General features: G+C 40.0%; 1 protein-coding gene across 2 annotated transcripts in view; it reads left to right on the forward strand.

Annotated features, from left to right (window-relative positions):
- Positions 1 to 2,299: 2,299 nt before the first annotated feature.
- The window catches only part of VWA8 (von Willebrand factor A domain containing 8), a 481,697-nt gene continuing 464,560 nt past the window's right edge, over positions 2,300 to 19,436 (forward strand). Inside the window, exon 1 of one of the 2 annotated variants that reach the window (XM_049853196.1) lies at positions 2,300 to 2,619. In XM_049853196.1, the coding sequence (XP_049709153.1) occupies positions 2,457 to 2,619 (163 nt within the window). In that variant the 5' untranslated portion in view covers positions 2,300 to 2,456. The remainder of the gene's footprint in view (positions 2,620 to 19,436) is intronic. The other variant, XM_049853197.1, reaches the window with a different exon arrangement.

Genomic DNA, 19,436 nt, shown 5'->3' on the forward strand with positions numbered 1-19,436 from the left:
ACCTAAATTTGAATAATAAGTCATATTAACTGGTCTTCCTTGCAGACCTATGGGCACTATTCTATCACTGACAACGTTATACTTCAGGAGAGATCTTGAAATGTTCTTTTTTTTTTTTTTTTAAATAATTTTTATTGTGCTTTAAGTGAAAGTTTACAAATCAAGTCAGTCTGTCACATATAAGCTTATATACACCTTACTCCATACTCCCACTTACTCTCCTCCTGAGTCAGCCTGCTCCCTCCCTCCTTCTAATCTCTCATTTTGTGACCGTTTTGCCAGTTTCTAACCCTCTCTACCCTGCTATCTCCCCTCCAGACAGGAGATGCCATCACAGTCTCAAGTGCCCACCTGATACAAGTAGCTCACTCTTCATCACCATCTCTCTCCAACCCATTGTCCAGTCCCTTCCATGTCTGATGAGTTGTCTTCGGGAATGGTTCCTGTCCTGGGCCAACAGAAGGTTTGGGGACCATGACCGCCGGGATTCTTCTAGTCTCAGTCAGACCATTAAGTCTGGTCTTTTTATGAGAATTTGGGGTCTGCATCCCACTGATCTCCTGCTCCCTCAGGGCTTCTCTGTTGTGCTGCCTGTCAGGGCAGTCATCGGTTGTGGCCGGGCACCATCTAGTTCTTCTGGTCTCAGGATGATGTAAGTCTCTGGTTCATGTGGCCCTTTCTGTCTCTTGGGCTCATAGTTATTGTGTGACCTTGGTGTTCTTCATTCTCCTTTGATCCAGGTGGGTTGAGACCAATTGATGCATCTTAGATGGCCGCTTGTTAGCATTTAAGACCCCAGACGCCACATTTCAAAGTGGGATGCAGAATGTTTTCATAATAGAATTATTTTGCCAGTTGACTTAGAAGTCCCCTTAAGCCATAGTCCCCAAACTTCTGCCCTTGCTCCACTGACCTTTGAAGCATTCAGTTTATCCCGGAAACTTCTTTGCTTTTGGTCTAGTCCAGCTGAGCTGACCTTCCGTGTATTGAGTATTGTTCTTCCCTTCACCTAAAGTAGTTCTTATCTACTAATCAGTAAATAACCCTCTCCCACCCTCCCTCCCTCCCCCCTCGTAACCACAAAAGTGAAATGTTCTTTTTGATGATGAATGCAATGCTATTCCTCTTGAACTTGTCATTCCTGGCATACTAGAACATGATTGTCCAATTCAAAATGGCCAATACCAGTCTATTTCAGCTCACTAACAGGATATCGATGTTTATGAGTTCCGTTTTATTTTCTAAGATTTCCAATTTTTCTAGATTCATACTTCATACCTTCTACACTCATGTTATTAATGGGTATTTGCAGCTGTTTCTTCTTATTTTGAGTCGTGACACATCAGTAAATGAAGGTCTCATCCATGTCATTAAGGTCGACTCTACTTTAAGATGGCAGCTCTTCCTCAGTCATATTTTGAGTGCCTTCCAATCTGGGGGGCTCATCTTCTGGCAGTATATCAGACAATGATCCACTGCTATTCATAACATTTTTCACTGGCTAATTTTTGCAGAAGTAGACCACTAGGTCCTTCTTCCTAATCTTAGTCTGGAAGCTCTGCTGAAACCTGTCCACCTTGGGTGACTCTGCTGGTATTTGAAATACTGGTGTCATTAGCTTCCAGCGTCACAGCAATATGCAAACCACCACAGGAAGACGAACTGACAGACGTGTGGGGTTTTTCTTACTAACGACATAAATTGTGTTCAAATAACACTTGTTCTACAGAATAACTGAACAGGTGCTCGACTTGTGTTCTTTCTGACATCTTGAGTACATATACATACATACATGCATATACATACACACACAAACACATCTGTATATTCTAAGGTGAGTTTTCCATTTGCAATGTAGGAGATAGTAATAAAACATGTAGAAAAAAAAAAAAAGACAAACGAAGAGGCTTTCAAGTACTGCTTGAAAACACTCATATGAATGCTGTGCGAATGAATAAAGGGGAAAGCTCCCGTAATCTCGTGTATATTTTCAGCTTCTGAAAAAGTATTTGAAGCAGCGTAAAGAGAACTGTATTATAATAAAACTGAGCCATTAACCAGAGTTCAGTTAAGGATCGGAAGAGTCACACCGACAAAGGATTTTACAGGGCCACTGGGGGACAAGTGGAGACAGGCCTGGTGAGTCCAGGTGAGCAGTGCGGCGTGGAGGGCGCAGGTGCAGGCGCGAGGAGGGCAAGGCGCGCACCCAAGCCGAGGGCCCTCCCAGCCCAGCGCTCGGCCGCGCCTGCCCCACGGTCCGCCCCGGCGCCCTCCGCCCCCGCGGGCCCAGCCAGGCCGCTCGAGACTGCTGAAGCGGCCGCTCCGGGGGAAGGAGTTTCCGGCGGACTCGTGCGGTGCCGCTTCCTGTCCCCCTCGCCGCGCTGCCTCACGCTGCTCGCCCGGGACGCGGCTCGTGCCCCGGATCCCTCGCCGTGCCCTGCAGCGCCCCCAGCCCCATGCAGTCCCGGCTCCTGCTACTCGGGGCGCCCGCCGGTTGCGGCGGCTCGGCCACACGGCGCGTGCGTCTGCTCCTGCGGCAGGTGGTGCGGGGCAGGCCAGGCGGCGATGGGCGGCAGCCAGAGGTCAGAGGGCTGCACGCCGGGGCGGGGGCCGACACAGGTAACCCTGCCGCCCCTGCGGTCCCTGTCGCTTTCCGCGCGCCCTCGCGTCCCTTCCTTGCTGCCTCGCTCCACTTGGGAAGGATCGCTGCGCGGGAAGCCTGGATAGAGGTTCTAGCCCTGATCTCTCTGTTAACTGCTGTGTGACTCCGGGCAAGACGCTTGCACTCTCTGGGCTTTTAAAGTCTCATTCTGTAACCCGTGGGGCCTGGACTAGGGTCCTAGACGACCTGGAATACTGCTTTTTTCGCTCCACCCTCCGCCCCACCCTCTCCCTGCTACTTCCCCCCCCCCCCCCCCCAGAATCCAGACCTGGGTTATATTACGTGCTGAAGATTACGCATTGGTCGTCGTGAATGGTTGAAAGTGCCCCCAGTCCTATGGGCCTGGAAGCAGTGTCGTACATTGTGCTGGCCAGGGGTGTCTGTCTTAGAAGGGTACACACCAAAGAACCCATAGTGCACGGTGTTTTAAATGTCCACAGCCTTTCCAAGTTTTACAGGAGTTTACTTTCTTGCAGGTTCACGTATCCTAAGAGCTGTAAATCGCAGCCTAATTTAGTTTAAACAAACAAACAAACAAAACCCTGACTTTACAGTTTGGGAAGTTAAGACCGAGAGGGAGAGTTGCCTTGCTGGAGATCACAGAGCTGATTAGTGCCTACAGAAAATCACATAGTCTGATTTCTAAGCTCAAGTGTTTTTTGGCTGTTTTTAGGAATCCTTTTGGTTGTGTGTTGGGGTTAGGACATGTGTGCTGGTTAAAGGATGGGATGCATGTTGTTGCTCTTGAATGAATGGTAAAGGGATTCTAGGCAAGATTTTGTCAATGTCATTGTTCAGAATAACAGGCAGGTTTTCACTAAGAAATTGTAGGCTCTGTTGTTCCTGTTGCCCACTCCTTTCCCCAATTCCCCAAATCACTTTCCTTGCCAAGAAATGAGTGAGTATAAATCACATGTATTTCATTCATTTGATCATTTCTTGAATACATGCTTTTTTCTGGTAAAGAGTTGTGATCTCAAATTTGCCTTTCTTGATTACTGTGATTTTCATGGTGTTTGTTTTTTATTCTTTGTGTTTTTGTTTGTTGCTCCTTTGTCCTTGAAGGCAGAAGTCAAGGACATCAATATACAGCAATCTGTAACTTAAATTTTGGGTTGAACTCTTTGGATTGGAGTCCACTTCTGCACTCTCTAGCTCTGTGAATTTGAGGGTAGGTTACTTTACTTTGTGTCTCAGTTTTCTCAACTGTAAAAGGGGAATGTTGTTGTTGTTAGGCGCCCTGGAGTCTGGACTCATAGCAACCATACAGGACAGAGTAGAACTGCCCCGTAGGTTTCCAAGGAGCAGCTGGTGCATTTGAACTGTAGACCTTTTGGTTAGCAGCCGAGCTCTTAACCACTATGCCACCAAAAGGGGGATCAGAAGAATATTATTTTATAGGGTTATTGTGAGGATTTAATTAGTTAACAGAGTCCCTGGCACATATTAATGTTCAATAAAAGCCTACTTTATTCTATATTTTTAGCTATGTGAGAGTTAATCTGTTTCCTTGGCTTTAGGAGAAACGAAACTAGTTTCTTTTAGGTTCAAATCTGTTAGAACTATCTGGTAGGCAGATGGAGCAGAGTTAATTGATGTGAACTTTTTAAAAAATAAAAATGGTTCTTTGTACTTGAATAATATATGTTGATTGTAAAAACATTAGAAATGCAGGCAGGTGTGAATTTTTAAGGCGATCCTTGGGTAGCACAGATGATTAAGTACTGTGCTACTGACTGCAAGATTTGCGTTTCTACCCAGAGATGCTCTGGAAGAAAGGCCTGGCGATCTGATTCTGAAACATTAACAGCCGTTGAAAACTCTGTGGCGCACAGTTCTACTCTGAAACACGTGGGGTTGCCATGAATCGAAATCAACTTGATGGTAGTGGTTTTTGGTTTATTATATAGGTATTGGTGATTAGTTCTAAACGCCCCCAAAACTTGTGTTATGCCCAGCAAATCAAAGTAGAGGGTTTGCTTCAAATGTGAGAGTTATGGACACAGTCTGGACAACATATTAACTTCGACTCAATCATTGGCTCTGGTGGAATCAGATCACAAGGAATAAGTTATGTTAAACCTGTTGCACTGCTGCTGTGAAAATGCACAAGGTTGAAGATATGAGGATAAATGCACTTGGAAACTCACCAGAGATGTGAACTCAGATAAGAACAGCTGAGAGCCAAGTGAACAGAAGGCAAGCTCTAGGTTAACATCAAGTCACACACAGACGAATTTAAAATAACAAGTAGCAGTAAATTGTAATGGATTACAGTTTATGTTGGAAAGATACCCTCAGCTGCACTCATACCTGTGACCAGTAACTCCCTGTTTTCTCTTTGCATGTAATTGACGTTGCGTTCTGTGCCTGTAATTGAAACTGTTGTCCTCCTAGTTTGGAAATAGAGCAATAGGGTACATAAACAATACGTGCAGGTTACGTACTGTTCTTATCTGTCCTGTGTTGTATGTTCCCAGAGGGTAGATGTCTTATTTGTTTTTTATATTCCTTTTGGTGCCTGTCAGTCCTTTGCCCTAGTAAGCGTTCAGTGGTTTACTGTGTTAAAGTTCATACAGAGAAGGAATGGAGAGGCTGGAATTGCCTTGATGGCTCTCAAGATGGGACCTTTATGAAGCCTGATAAGCAGAAGGAAGAGAGGGTCCTTTATTAAAAAAAGCAAGCAAACAACTAAAAATGCTTTTTATCCTTTGTTATCAGGTACTATCCATAACTTGTAAATTCTTTATATTTCTTTAAACTTCAATTAAGAATCTTGTCTCTTGGTTTTAGGACTAAAGAGGTAAACAAGGAGGTTATTTACTGTAAAGAGTTTTCAATAAAGAGTATTGGAGTGTTTTCACAGATGGAGCCAGGCCAGTTGGGTCAGTAGGACTCTTGAGTTTAAGCAGATTCAGATATGCCATAGGTCAGATGAGAGTCCTGAAAACATAACTCCAGGTAAATGCACACTGGCATAGTTAGGCCTGTCCCTTAACACCGGTGTTATTAAAAGGGCTCACTGTTTTTTCTTTGACTCTTTTATGTAAAATAAATTTGTTTATAAAGGTGTTTTTAAATAGTTTTTATACAAGCAATCTATGTTCGTTATAAAAAAGTGAAAAATACAAATCCCCTAAAGTATAATCCTCCCACCTAAATTCATAATTTTTAAATTTTTGGTGTTGATCCTATCAGATTATGTATCTATAAAATATATATCCTTTAAAAAAATGGGATCACATCTGTTTTATATTTTCAGCCATTATTGTGTATATATTAACATGTTGATAAATACTGTTGTACATGATCATTTTAAGTAGGTATTAATTAGGTTGATATATTTATCTATATAACTTATTTTACCAATTTTCCTTTCTTGGATTTTTAGGCTGTCGAATATTAAATATATAACACAGTACAATAAATATCTAATATTTAAATACATAAACAACAGTAATGTATTTTTTGGTGATTTTTAGATTATATCCTTGGGCTACAGTAGAATTAAATAGTAATAAGTGACTTTGGGGAGGAGTGACTTGGAAATGACATAAAGAAGAACTGTACAAGTCCCTAAATGGTTTAGATCATAGCTCTGTATTTACTAGGTATTGAACCTTGGGGAAATTTTTAACTTCTTTGAACCTGCAGCTGGCTACTTTTGACCCCGAGCACATTCTGACCCTGTTGCGTAGTATTAAAGAATTTAGCAGTAAAATCCTGGAACGGTTGTAACCTAATAAATTGTTTAGAAGACCTGTATAAGGGTACACAGACTAACATGGAAATTTCCAAAACCTTTGGTATTTTGTATAAAAAGTAGTCAAATGGTGACAACTAAACCAGTGATTCTTAACTATGGGTGATTTTCCTTCTCTACCCGCCATGACCCCAACGGACATTTGGGAATGTCTGGAGACACTTTGGTTGTCACAGCTGGGAGGGAAGGGATGCTACTCCTATCAGTGGGTAGAGACCAGGGGTGGTTCTAAATACAATGCACAGGACAGGCTTTCACAAAAAAGAGTTATGTGACCCAAAATGTCAGTAACGCCACTCTTGAGAAACCTTGAACTAAACCAACTATATTGTCAAAGCTACAGATCATTGAATTGTGAGTATATTTCACAGAGTTGAGCATCCCACAGTATGTATATTCATTAACAGAATCTGTAGTCTCTGATATGTAAAGGATTAGGAGCATTAAAACCACATTTTACGAGAAGGGCTTCCACAGGTGTGCCTGAAATATATAGTTGAGAATAGCGGTGTAAGGATATTGGTAACAGAGCAACCAAGAGTTAAATAAGACAGTCATATAAGAAGTCTGAAGAATTACTAGATATTATCAATACCAAATAAAATGGACTGTGACAAAGCTATATATTGCAAGGTTTGTTGATTAAACGTTGAAGAAAGAATCAAGTCTTCTTAGTATACGGCCTGTGGCAATGGCCATAAAGGAAAAGATACAGTTGTAGAAGATATAATTGGTAAAATTGTATATGAACAACAACAAAAAAAGTGATCGATGAATCAAATTGCACTATCAAATAATACTTTTGCATAAAATAAAAAGAAAAATTTGCTATATAAAAAAGTGATCAAGGAATTCTTTTGGCTTAATGAATTTTGCTCTGAAAACTACTTGTTTGATGAATATTTATGATTGTTAGTACTGTTCTGATTAAAATGTTTTCAGAATACCTTCAGGGTCAAAATGTCCTATGTTCCTCTCTGAGCTTGTATTTGTAAAATGGGGATGGCTACATTTGCTTTGCTTGCCTTTACCTTATAAGAATTGCTGTATTAGCAAACATTTGGTTATAAATGGCAGAAATGTGCACAGAAAAATGTATTGATTTGTTCACAGAAGTAGGAAGCCCAATGGCTTCGGGTCTGGCTAGATCTAGGCAGTTCAGGTGATGACTTTAGGGCTTGGGCCCTCTCTGCCTTACTGAATATGCTTTTCAGTGCATTGGTTTCAACGTCAGGCAGGCCTTCTTTGGGTGGTAGCTATGATGGTTTTACCAACAGCCCCGGGCATTCATTGATCTTAAAATTCACAGTGTCAGAAGACAAGGAACTTATTTTCCTGAGAGCTCTGACAAAAATCCAGGAGAGACCTCTTGCTGGCTGGTCTTGGATCATATGTGTTGTTTCTGAAACAATAATTATGGTCAGAGGGTAGAATGTTCTGGCGAGACTTGTGGAGGGGTTTGGTGCAGGAGTAAAGGTTGGTGTTGGAATGAGTGATATAAACTCTACACTCAAACCAAGTGGCATGGGTTCTCCTCAGGATAGAGGGATTCTACTATTAAAAGAAAGGGAAGGAACAATGCGCACATAAAACACAACAGCTGTCCACTGAAAATGACCTCAAATTCAAGTGAGTGATGTCTGAAGGGGTTTGTTCAAAATCAAGTGCTGTATAAGAGGTATTACTAATTTTTAACTTGGATATAGACATTACTTTTCTAGAAACTTTTGGGAAATTCCTTTAAATTAGTATTATTGCCAAGTGATAAAATTAAGCTCGGTAACTTTAAATGTGGCCTACGTTTAATTTCGTTTGGAGGGCCTTATTTTTGAATAACAAAATGCTATGTTCTTGTAGACTGAATAGTGGTCTTCAAATATTTTTCTCATTATCTCCTAAAAGGATTTTGCAAATATGTGTTTATAAAATTATAAATATTAAACTTATATTTATAAACTATTTCTATATAATTTATATTTTTGCAAATATATTTTTATAAAAATTCGTATATATTTTTAGGTTGATACCTAAAAGCTTTCATGATATGTATAAATAGAAGTTATAAAGGATATTTTCAATGTATCATAGATATTGACATTAAAAACAATTGTTGTTATTGCTAGGTGCTGTCAAGTCAGTTCTGACTCATAGCAACGTGTATGTACAACAGAAAGAAACACTGCCAGGTCGTATGCCATCCTCATAATCATTGCTATGTTTGAGCCCATTGTTGCAACTACTGTGTCAATCCATCTCGTCAAGGGTCTTCCTCTTTTTTGATGACCCTCTACCTTACCAACCATGATGTCCTTCTCCAGGAACTGGTCCCTCCTGATAAACATGTTCAAAGTACGTGAGATGAAGTCTTCGCCATCCTCTCATCAAGGAACACTCTGGCTGTATTTCGTCCAAGACAGACTTGTTCATTCTTCTGGCAGTCCATGGTATATTCAGTGTTGTTCTCCAACACCATACTTCGAAGACATCATTTCTTCAGTCTTCCTTATTCATTGTTACAACCCTCTTTTTAGTCTGTCTTTGAAATGGAATAAAATATCCTATTAATTTGTTAGCCACTGTCTGTTTTGAAAGCAGATAAAAAGCTCTTCACCTGTCAGAAAATTTGGATCGTTCCTTTGTCTCCTTGAATTTGTACTTCAGTTAAACACTTCCTACTCATTTTATCTTAATGTATTTTTATTCTTGAAAGTATTTTATCATACTTTTTTGCAACAGAAAAGTCTAGGTGATAAAATGTTTCTGTCATTACAATTATTAGTGTATAATCGTCCAAAAGATCATCAGTATATTAAAAATTTTGTTAAAAACTGATATTTTGTAGAAACATACCTGTTGACGGTATGAGTAGAATTTCTCCCAGCTGAATATTAATTAATATAGTTGGTATTTCCCAGTTGAATACTATTGGTAGACTCCAAGGAATTTTGATATAGCAATATCACTTAGTTCTTTGTGCTAAGTTATATACCAAAAATAATATGTTGATCTATTATTGAAAGTATTGTTTTGATGCTCTATCACTGACAGCTTGATTAGGACCACCTTCAGTTTTCTTGGTAGCAGAGAATTGGAAACCACCTGTCTTACACAAGGATTTCATATCCAGCTGCTAGAGTCACTCCTGCCTCAATTTCTAGGAGGTTCACTTAAAAGACTTTAGCAAAATTAATAAAATGGCTGTATCTGTTACATTCTTACTTAGAGGCTCCTTGTTTAACTTAGTGCACTCAGAAAGAGTTGGTAAAATAAAACTATTAATTTCAGCACACGTTTGTCAATATTTGCCAATTGTACTTGCCAATATAATATTATTTGGAGAAAATATTTTTGCCTTATCACATGTTTAATTACCTTTTTGTTAAATTCTTAAAGTTTCACAATTAATAAAGGTAAGTCAGTATTGTCAAACCAATGAGCCAAATGAGACTTTCTGACAGAAAATGTATTTTCACCTTTTATTTCGTATGAGTGTGTTAGTATACGTTTTAAGAAATGTTACAAAACCATGGAAAAATAAAATATGGACCACATTTTGTAAGCTAGATTACTAAATTCAGTAAAGTCAAGAATAAAGGAATCTAGTCATTATATATTTACAGTATCTATTTGAAAATAGGAAACACTGGTGGCGCCGTGGTTAAGAGCCTCGGCTACTAACCGAAAGTTAGGCAGTTTGAATCCACCAGGTGCTCCTTGGAAACCCTATGGGGCAGTTCTACTTTGTCTTTTAGGGTCTCTATAAGTCGGAAGGAAACCCTGGTGGCGTAGTGTTTAAGTGTACGGCTGCTAAACAAAGACTTGGCAGTTCGAATCTGCCAAGTGCTCCTTGGAAACTCTATGGGGCAGTTCTACTCTGTCCTGTAGGGTTGCCATGAGTCGGAATCGACTCGACAGCACTGAGTTTGGTTTTTGGTTTTATGAGTCAGAATCCTCTCGATGGCAATGGGTTTGGTTTGGCTTATTTGATAATATATAATAATGCAGTTCTTTCATATTATTTTTAATAAAGTAATATTAATTAAAGTAAGTTGTTTATGTAATGGGGACTATGATAGAAAGCATGGTTTTTTTAAATTAAGCGTGTATTGAGCCTTGTTGATGGCATTAGGGAATAATTAAATCAAAATCAGAAATAAATTCATCAATTTCTTTAGACACTGAGCAAACATTTGACATTTTATTTAGTGAAATTAAAAACTAATTGGTTCAGCAGCTGGCATATAATTTTTTTATAATAAGAGTTAGGAAGTAGAAACATTTTATAAGATGAGGAATGACTAATTGGAACACGTATTTCATGGTATAATTTGTTTGAAAATGAGTTTTTAACTGTCTTATTGAAAGATGTGTCTGATCTGAAAGAAACATTTAAATGTTTTCTGTGTGATGTTTATCCAATATCTTGTGGAAAATTTGGTAGCACTGAAAACCATTTTAGGTATAGTCAAATAAGCATCAATAAATGTGTACTGCTTGAGGTGTTCAGAGGTGCTTTTTTTTTTTTTTTCTTCAGCTAATGACATGTTCTCAAGATAAGAACTGAGAAAACCTGGAAGATTTGGCTTGCCTCTAAGTGTATGAAAAAGCCATTTCTACCTCAATTTTTGCAGTTTTGCTTTGCTCTTTGAGCTCTCCCATCTTGGGTTATTTTGAAAATACTCTCATTTTCCCACTCTGCAAGATACTATACCTGACACAGGCCAACACAGACTAAAATATTCTAGTCAGTTCTAAATAGGTATACTTCACTTTATATATATACATATATATTAAAAAAAAAAAAAAAAACCGTTGCCATCAAGTCGGTTCCAACTCACAGCGACCCTAAAGGACAGAGTGGAACTGCCCTATAGGGTTTCCATATATATATATATTTATATATAGAATTTATTTTACTTTTGTTGTTGAGAATATCCACAGCAGGACAAACACCAGCTCAACAACTTCTATGTGTACAGTTCAGTGACATGAATTATATTCTTCAGGTTGTGCAATATTCTCACCCTCTACACTTCACTCTTAATATAAGTGTGTAAGACATGGAAAAACAAGTCCTAGGCAGGCTTATGTTGATTTGAATAATTTTTAAAGGAGGCTTACCCCAGATCATAATTTAATATGTCCCCTTGTTTGGTGCCCAGGAGCAGTGCATCAAGTTAAAATAAGTGAGGGAAGGGCTATCCTGCCAGTGCCTATGGGAATGGAGAAACTACAGGCCAGTTCTCGGTCAGATCCGTTTTAGGGAAGAACACATGGAAATGAGAATCTGAAAACTGACCCGCTTAAGACTGCCATACTCTTGGAAAGTGTTCAGGTACCCTAATTCAGAGACCACTGTTGTGGAGGAGACATAGTCAATCATTGTAACATAGTGTGAACAATGCTGTTACAGAACCATAAGCCAGGTACCATGCTAGCAGAAAGATGGGAATGGAGTGGAAGTGGAGATGGTGCTGAAGTTAAGAAGGGTCAGGAGGGAGATGAAGATATTTGGGTAGTAGTTGTGAGTTGTGTAAAGTGAAAATACTGTGAGAGATGTGGAAGGCCTTCGGGGATGAGGGAATAAAGTATCAAGACAGGAAAGAAACAAAACAACGTTAGGTTGCCGAGTTGAGAGGTAAGGCCTGAGAGGACATGAGCTAGACTGTAGAATCCACTATGTCCAAGAGTTTGTCCTTTATCCTGTGTTTTTTTTTCAAACCTTTTAAAATCTCGTTTTGTACTACCATTTTGCTTAGTCTTCTGCATCTACGCCAGCTAGGCAGGTTTTTGTAGTCCTGTACTCTCTGTAATTTGTATTGTGTGTTTTCAAATTTCATAGTTTCTTTTTCCTTAAGGTTCTGGGATGCATCCCCGAGGAATGGGGTTGGAGCCCCTGCACTTGCCCTTCCCCTCACTGTTAGAAGCATTGCTGTAGGTAGTAGGGAGTTACACCTTTTAAGAGACAGAATGCAGTTATCAGATTTGCATTTCAGATTGATCACTTTGGGAGTATGTCGGCAGACTGATTGGTGAATACAAAGTTCAGGGAGAGAAAGTAGTTAGGATATTGTAATGAACCTGTTGCCCTTGAGTCAATTCCCTCTCAAGGCAACTCCATGTATTTCAGAGTTCAACTGCTCCATAGGGTTTTCTTGGTTGTGATCTTTACAGAAGCAGATTGCCAGGCCTTCTGTGCTGCTGCTGGATGGGTTTGAATCATTAACCTTTAGGTTAGTAGTTGAGCACAAACTGTTCACGTCACCCAGGGACCTCGGATATTGAAATAGTTCAGGTGAAAAATGATGAAGCCCCATAGTAAAGGAATTGAGAGAAAAATTAAAGTAGCAGAGTCTTTATTGTCTGATTGGATATGGAAGTTCTACAGAGTCTTGGAGAACGCCCAGGTTTCTGTGGCGGGGGGAACCTGGATGGGTGACGATGTCAGTTACTGAGATAGGAACACAGGAGGTGGAGATGGCAGGGGATAGTTGGACAACACGAAAGAGAGCATAGAGAGATTTATTTTTCTCATGTTGAAGTTGAGATGTGTCAGGAGTATCTAGGTAAAGTGTCCAGTAGGCTTCTGGCTGGTATGAAACTCGGGAGGCAGATCTGAGCCAAAGTAGACACTTAGAGGTAATTGCACAGAGGTCAGAGATGGGCCATTGTATGAATTAGGGGATGTGTAGCATGGCAATAGAAGAAGGCCAAGAGCATCACCCATTTAAGGTAGGGTTGGCAGACGCCCATATGAATGTCATGACTCCTCCCCATTGCCTACAGCACACATGGCTAATTGATCACTGACCTATTTTTCAAGGAGTCCAATTTCCATTGTGATTTCTTCTTTGGATTTTTTATAGGTGTGTTGCTTGGTTTCCAAATAGTTGGAGATTTTCTAGTTACCTTTTTGTTATTGCTTTTTAATTCCATTGTGTCTGAACAGCATACTTTGTTTGATTTCAGTCCTTTGAAATTTTGTAAGACTTGCTTTATGGTCTAGCCTATGATTTATGTTGGTGAATGTTTTATATGCATTTAAAAATATGCATTCTGCCATTGTTGGGTCTAGAATTCTACAAAGGTCTATTAGGTTGAGTGGTTAATGGTGGTTTTCGAATATTCTCTTTTTTTTTTATTGCTATATCCTTTTCTTTTTTTTTTTTTTTTTGGTCTTCTTCCACCATCAATTACTGAGAGAGGTATGTTAAAATATTTAGATATGACTGTAGATCTGTCTATTTCTACTTTTATTTCTGTCAGTTTTTGTTACATGTATTTTGAAGTTCTATTATTAGATACATATACTTTGGGGATTGTCGGGTCTTCCTGATGAAGTGACACTTTATCACTATGAAATGTTTGTATTTATCTTTGATACTACTATTCCTTGTCTTGAAGTTGCTTTGTCTGATACAAACTTTAGCCTTACTAGCTTCATTATGATTAGTATTTTATGGTATTTTTTTTCTCATTCTTTAACTCTCAGCCTATCTGTGTTGTTGTATTTAAAGTGCATCTCTTGTAAGTGAGGTATGGTTGTATTTTTAAATGGGGTATTCAGGGTGAGCCAAATAAGCAGAGACTTATTAGAAGGCAAGAGAGTGAGCCATGTGGGTTATGCTGGTTATTTTCCATTCGCCTCTTCAGATCCTCTGTCTACCCTTCTTCACCCTGCTCTGTCCTGGGAGGGTGGACTTAAATGGATTGCACCAATGGGCTCCTGTGCCTTCTGACTTCTGGAAGACACTGGAAAGAATTTGGAGAGTGGAAAGAGTGAGGTTGAGGTATTTACTCCTTCCTTGCCAGGCCTCCACCATAGATTTCCTGTATTCTGCCACAAAAGATCACAGGAGGCCTTCTTAATACAGTTATTCTCTGCTTGCCTTTGTCCCTTGCCCTGAAGCAGGCCTAGGAGCTGTAATGGCTTTCTGTTATCATTAGTCCCAGAGTACTGCACTATTGTTGGTTTTCCTAAATTCTGCCAAAACCTAAACCAAACTTACTGATGTCGAGTCAAATAGTGACCCTATAGGACAGAGTAGAACTAAGTAGGGTTTCCAAGGCTGTAAACCATTTTTTTAAATTAATCATTTTAATGCGTACAATTCAATGGCGTTTAGTACAATTCACAATGTTGGGCAAGCACCGCCTCTGTCAAGTTCCAAACCATTTTCATCACCCCAGAAGAAAACCCAATACCCATTAAGCAATTGCTTCCCATCTTCTCCTACCCCAGTCCCTGGCAACCACCAATATGCTTCTGTCTCTGTGGATTTACCTATATTAGATATTTCATATAAATGGAATCATAGAATATGTGACCCTGAGTCTGGTTTCTTTCGCTTAGCGTAATGTTTTACCATGTTGTAGTGTCTATCAGAACTTCATTCCTTTTTATGACTGAATAATATTCCACTGTATGTATGGAATGTATACCACATTTTGTTCATCCGTACATCCGCTGAGGGACACTTGGGTGGTTTCCACCTTTTGGCTACTGTGAATAGTGCTGCTATGAACATTCTTGTACAAGTTTTTGTTTGAACACCTTTTTTAAATTCTTTAAAAAAATTTTTTTTGTTATAATATAGATGAAGATTTATAGAACAAACTAGTTTCTCATTAAACGGTACATATATTGTTTTATGATATTGGTTAACAACCCCATGGCATGTCAGCACTCTCCCATCCCAACCTTGGGTTTCTTATTACCAGCTTTCCTCTCCTCTCCTGCCTTCTAGTCCTTGCCCCTGGGCTGGTGTGCCCCTTTAGTCTTGTTATGTTTTATGGGCCTGTCCAATCTTTGGCTGAAGGGTGAACCTCAGGAGTGACTTCATTACTGAGCTGAAAGGGTGTCCGGGGGCCATACTCTAAGCGTTTCTCCAGTCTCTGTCAGGGTAGCAAGTCTGGTCTTTATTTGAGTTAGAATTTTGTTCTACATTTTTCTTGAGCTTTGTCTGGGACCCTCTATTGTGATCCCTGTCAGAACAGTCAGTGGTGGTAGGCAGGCACCATCTGGTTGTACTGGACTCAAGTCTGATGGAGGCCGTGGTAGACATGGTCCATTAGTCCCTTAGACTAATTTTGGTCTTGTATCTTTAGCTTTATTCATTCTTCCTTGCTCCCGAAGGGGTGAGACCAGTGGAATATCCTAGATGGCTGCTCACAGGATTTTAAGACCCCAGACACTACTCACCAAAGTGGAATGTAGAACATTTTCTTTATAAATGATGTTATGGCAATTGAGCTAGATGTTTCCAGAGACCATGGTCCCCACAAGCCTGTAAATCTTTACAGAAGCAGATTGCCACACCTTTTTCTTGTGGAGTGGCTGGTGGATTTGAACTGCTTACCTTTTGGTTAGCAGCTGAGTGCTTTAACCACTACACCACCAGGGGCTCAAACTTTGCCCACATCCTTTTAAATCATTCCATTATTATAACAATAAAAACAAAAACCTGTTGCTGTCGAGTTGATTCGGACTCATAGCGGCCCAACAGGGCAGAGTAGAGCTGTCCCCAGGGTTTCCAAGGAGCACCTGGTGGATTCAAACTGCTGAACATTTGGTTAGTAGCCGTAGCTCTTAACCGCTGTGCTACCAGGGCTCCTCCTTTACTATACTCTCTTCAATTACCCAAATTGAATGTTCTACCTGTTTCTTGCTGGGACCCTGGTAGATAAATGAATATTTTGAGAAGAAGCATTTTAGTCAGTGGGACAATTCAGTGCAAAGGCCTGAAACGGATGTGTGTTTGGCATGTTCAAGGAACAGTGAGGAGACCAGTGTGGCTGGAATAGAATAAGTGAGGGGAAGACTGTTAGTAGAAGGTGAGGTCAGAAAGGGAGCCAGATTAGGAACAGCTTGCATTTGAACAGAAGGGTGACGTTAGTGGATTCCTGTTTAATTAGCATCTCTACGGCTGTTTGGTTGAGAATAGACTGTAGGGGAGGAAGGGCTGAAACAGAAGATGTGCTAGGAGGTGAGAGATAACAGTAGTAGAGAATGTGGGGAGAAGTGAGATTATGTCTTAAAAGTCAGTGAGATTTTCTGATGGATCGGAGTGAGAGAGAAAAATTAAAAATGACTTCAAGCTTTTTGGTTAGAACAACTGGAAGGATGAAGTTGCCATTAGCAGAAATGAGGTATACTGCGGGGGGATTGCGTTTTGGTGGAAAGATCTGAAGTTCAGTTTTGAATACGTTAAGTTTGAGCTACCTATTAGACATTCAAATATCTGTTGGATATCCATGCTTGGAGTTCAGAGGTCTGGGTTGGAGATATATATTTGGGAGCCAGCAGTGTATTACAAAAAACAAAACAACAAACCCATTGCTGTCAAGTCGATTCTGACTTATAGCGACCTATAGGACAGAGTAGAACCGCCTGTAAAGTTTCCGAGGAGCGTCTGGTGAATTTGAACTGCCAACCTTTTGGTTTATAGCTGAGCTCTTAACCACTGCGCAGCCAGGGCTCCAGCAGTATATTAGTTGCATTTAAAGACATAAGCCTGGGTGAACTCATCAAGGAGCAACTGCAGATACAGTAGAAAAGAGGTATAAGAACTGGGCCTCAACACTCAGTGTTAAGAAGTTGAGAGAAGAAAAAAAAACAAAGAAGTGGACTCATTGAGGATTCACCAGTGACACAGGAGGAAGACAGAGAGTGGTAAAACCCTTCATTGTGTAAGTCTTGATGGGAGGCAGGGCCTTGACTGCACTAGACACCCTGGCAGTCAGGCTGTGTGGGTAATAACATAGACTTGGCCAATTAAATGCCCCACCCAAGGCTGAATCATGAGGGAGTTTCGCAGAGGCTGCAGGAACAGTTTATTTATGGCAGTGTCCAAAGTCCAATGTTGTCAATGTCAAGAACAACATAAAAAGACATAACAACAAAATATAGTGGGAGAACCTTGACTAAATTTTGAATTAAAAAAAGCAACTATATAAGACATTTTTGGGACAATTGAGTAAATTTGAATTAATCCCGGAATTACAGATAATTTTCTTGGGTATCATATTGGTCTTATGTTCATATATGAGAATGTTCTTATTTATTATATCTTCTGATGTCTTTAAAGATGAAGAATCATAATTTCTACAATGTAAGATAAAAGTCAAGTATATATGTTTATCTAAAGAGATAAAACAAGTGTTGCAAAATGTTAACAGATAAAAGATATGTAAGTGTTCATTGTAGTATTTTTCTAGCTTTTCTGTAGGTTTGAAAAATATCAAAAAGTTCAGGGAAAAATACTGTCCACTGATAGTGGTGTCCTATGGTATGGATATAGTGGCGGCAGTAGCAGTATCTCAATAAGTTTTTTCTGGGCTGTGACTTTGACTTTGCTTCCTGTTGCTTTCTGGACTGTTTTTCTTTTCATTGTGCTTTAGGTGAGAGTTTACAGTACAAATTAGTTTCTCATTAAAAAATTTATACACAAATTATTTTGTGACATTGGTTGCAAGCCCTGTGTTGTGCTAGCACTCTCCTCTGTTCCCTTTCCACCTGGGTTCCCCGTGGCCATTCATCCAGTTTTCCTGTCCCTTTCTGCTAGTCATTGCTTTTTGGCAGGTGTTGCCCGTTTGGTCTCATATATTTGATTGAACTTAAAAAGCACATTCCTAACATGTGTTCTTGTTTTTTTTATAGGCCTATCTAATCTTTTGGAAACCCTAGGGTGTGGTGGCATAGTGGTTAAGTGCTATGGCTGCTAACCAAAGGGTCGGCAGTTCGAATCCGCCGGGTGCTCCTTGGAAACTCTATGGAGCAGTTCAACTCTGTCGTATAGGGTTGCTATGAGTCGGAATCGACTCGACGGTACTGGGTTTGGTTTGGTTTGGCTTTTTGGTCTAATCTTTTTTTTTTTTTTTAGCTGAAGGGTGGACTTCAGGAGTGGTATCAGTACTGAGTTAGCAGGGTGTCTGGGGGCCATAGTTTTGGGGGTTCCACCAGTTTTTGTCAGACCAGTAAGTCTGGTCTTTTGTGTATATGTATGTGGATTTAAATTTTGTTCTACACTTTTCTCCCGCCCTGTCCGGGACCCTCTATTGTGATCCTTGTCAGAGCCGTTGGTGGTAGTAGCTGGGCGCCATCTAGTTCTTCTGGGCTCAGGGTGGTGGAGGCTCTAGTTTATGTGGTCCATTAGATCTTTGGACTAATATTTTCCTTGTGTCTTTGGTTTTCTTCATTCTCCTTTGCTCTGGATGGGATGAGACTATTAGATATATCTTAGATGGCTGCTCGCAAGCTTTTAAGACCCCAGATGGTACTTACCAAAATAGGATGTAGAACATTCTCTTTATGAACTGTATTATGTCAATTGTCCTAGATGTTCCCTGAGTCCATGGTCCTCAGCCCCAGCAACTCTGTCCCTCAAGGTGTTTGGATGTGTCTAGGAACCGTCTATGACTTTGCCTTGGTCAAGTTGTGCTGATTTCCGCTATATTGTATGTTGTCTTTCCCTTCACCAAAGTTAACACTTGTCTACTGTTTAGTTAGTGATTGTCCCTCCCAATCTTTCTCTTCCTTCGTAACCATCAAAGATTGTTTTTTTTCTGTGTGTAAACCTTTTCTTGGGTTTTTATAATAGTGGTCTCGTACAATATTTGCCCTTTTGTGACTGGCTTATTTTACGCAGTGTAATGCCCGCCAGTGTAATGCCATCCATGTTGTGAGATGTTTCACGGATTCATTATTATTTTTATCGTTGTGTAGTATTCCATTGTGTGCGGACTGCTTTTAGAATCTGGGCCTCTAAGTAACCCATGATTCCTGTGAGCTATTTCATATAGCTACTGTAACAGAGGTCCTTTAACCTGCTGTAAAGGACCTCTTTAAAGTGTTGAAAAGCAAAGATGTCACCTTGAAGACTAAGGCATGCCTGACCGAGGCCATGTTATTTTCATTCACATCATACGTATGTGAAAGCTGGACAGTGAATAAGGAAGACCGAAGAATTGACGTCTTTGAATTATGGTGTTGGCAAAGAATATTGAATATAC

Source organism: Elephas maximus, chromosome 14 (genome assembly GCF_024166365.1).
Source record: "Elephas maximus indicus isolate mEleMax1 chromosome 14, mEleMax1 primary haplotype, whole genome shotgun sequence".
In the NCBI taxonomy this organism is placed as follows: Eukaryota; Metazoa; Chordata; class Mammalia; order Proboscidea; family Elephantidae; genus Elephas; species Elephas maximus.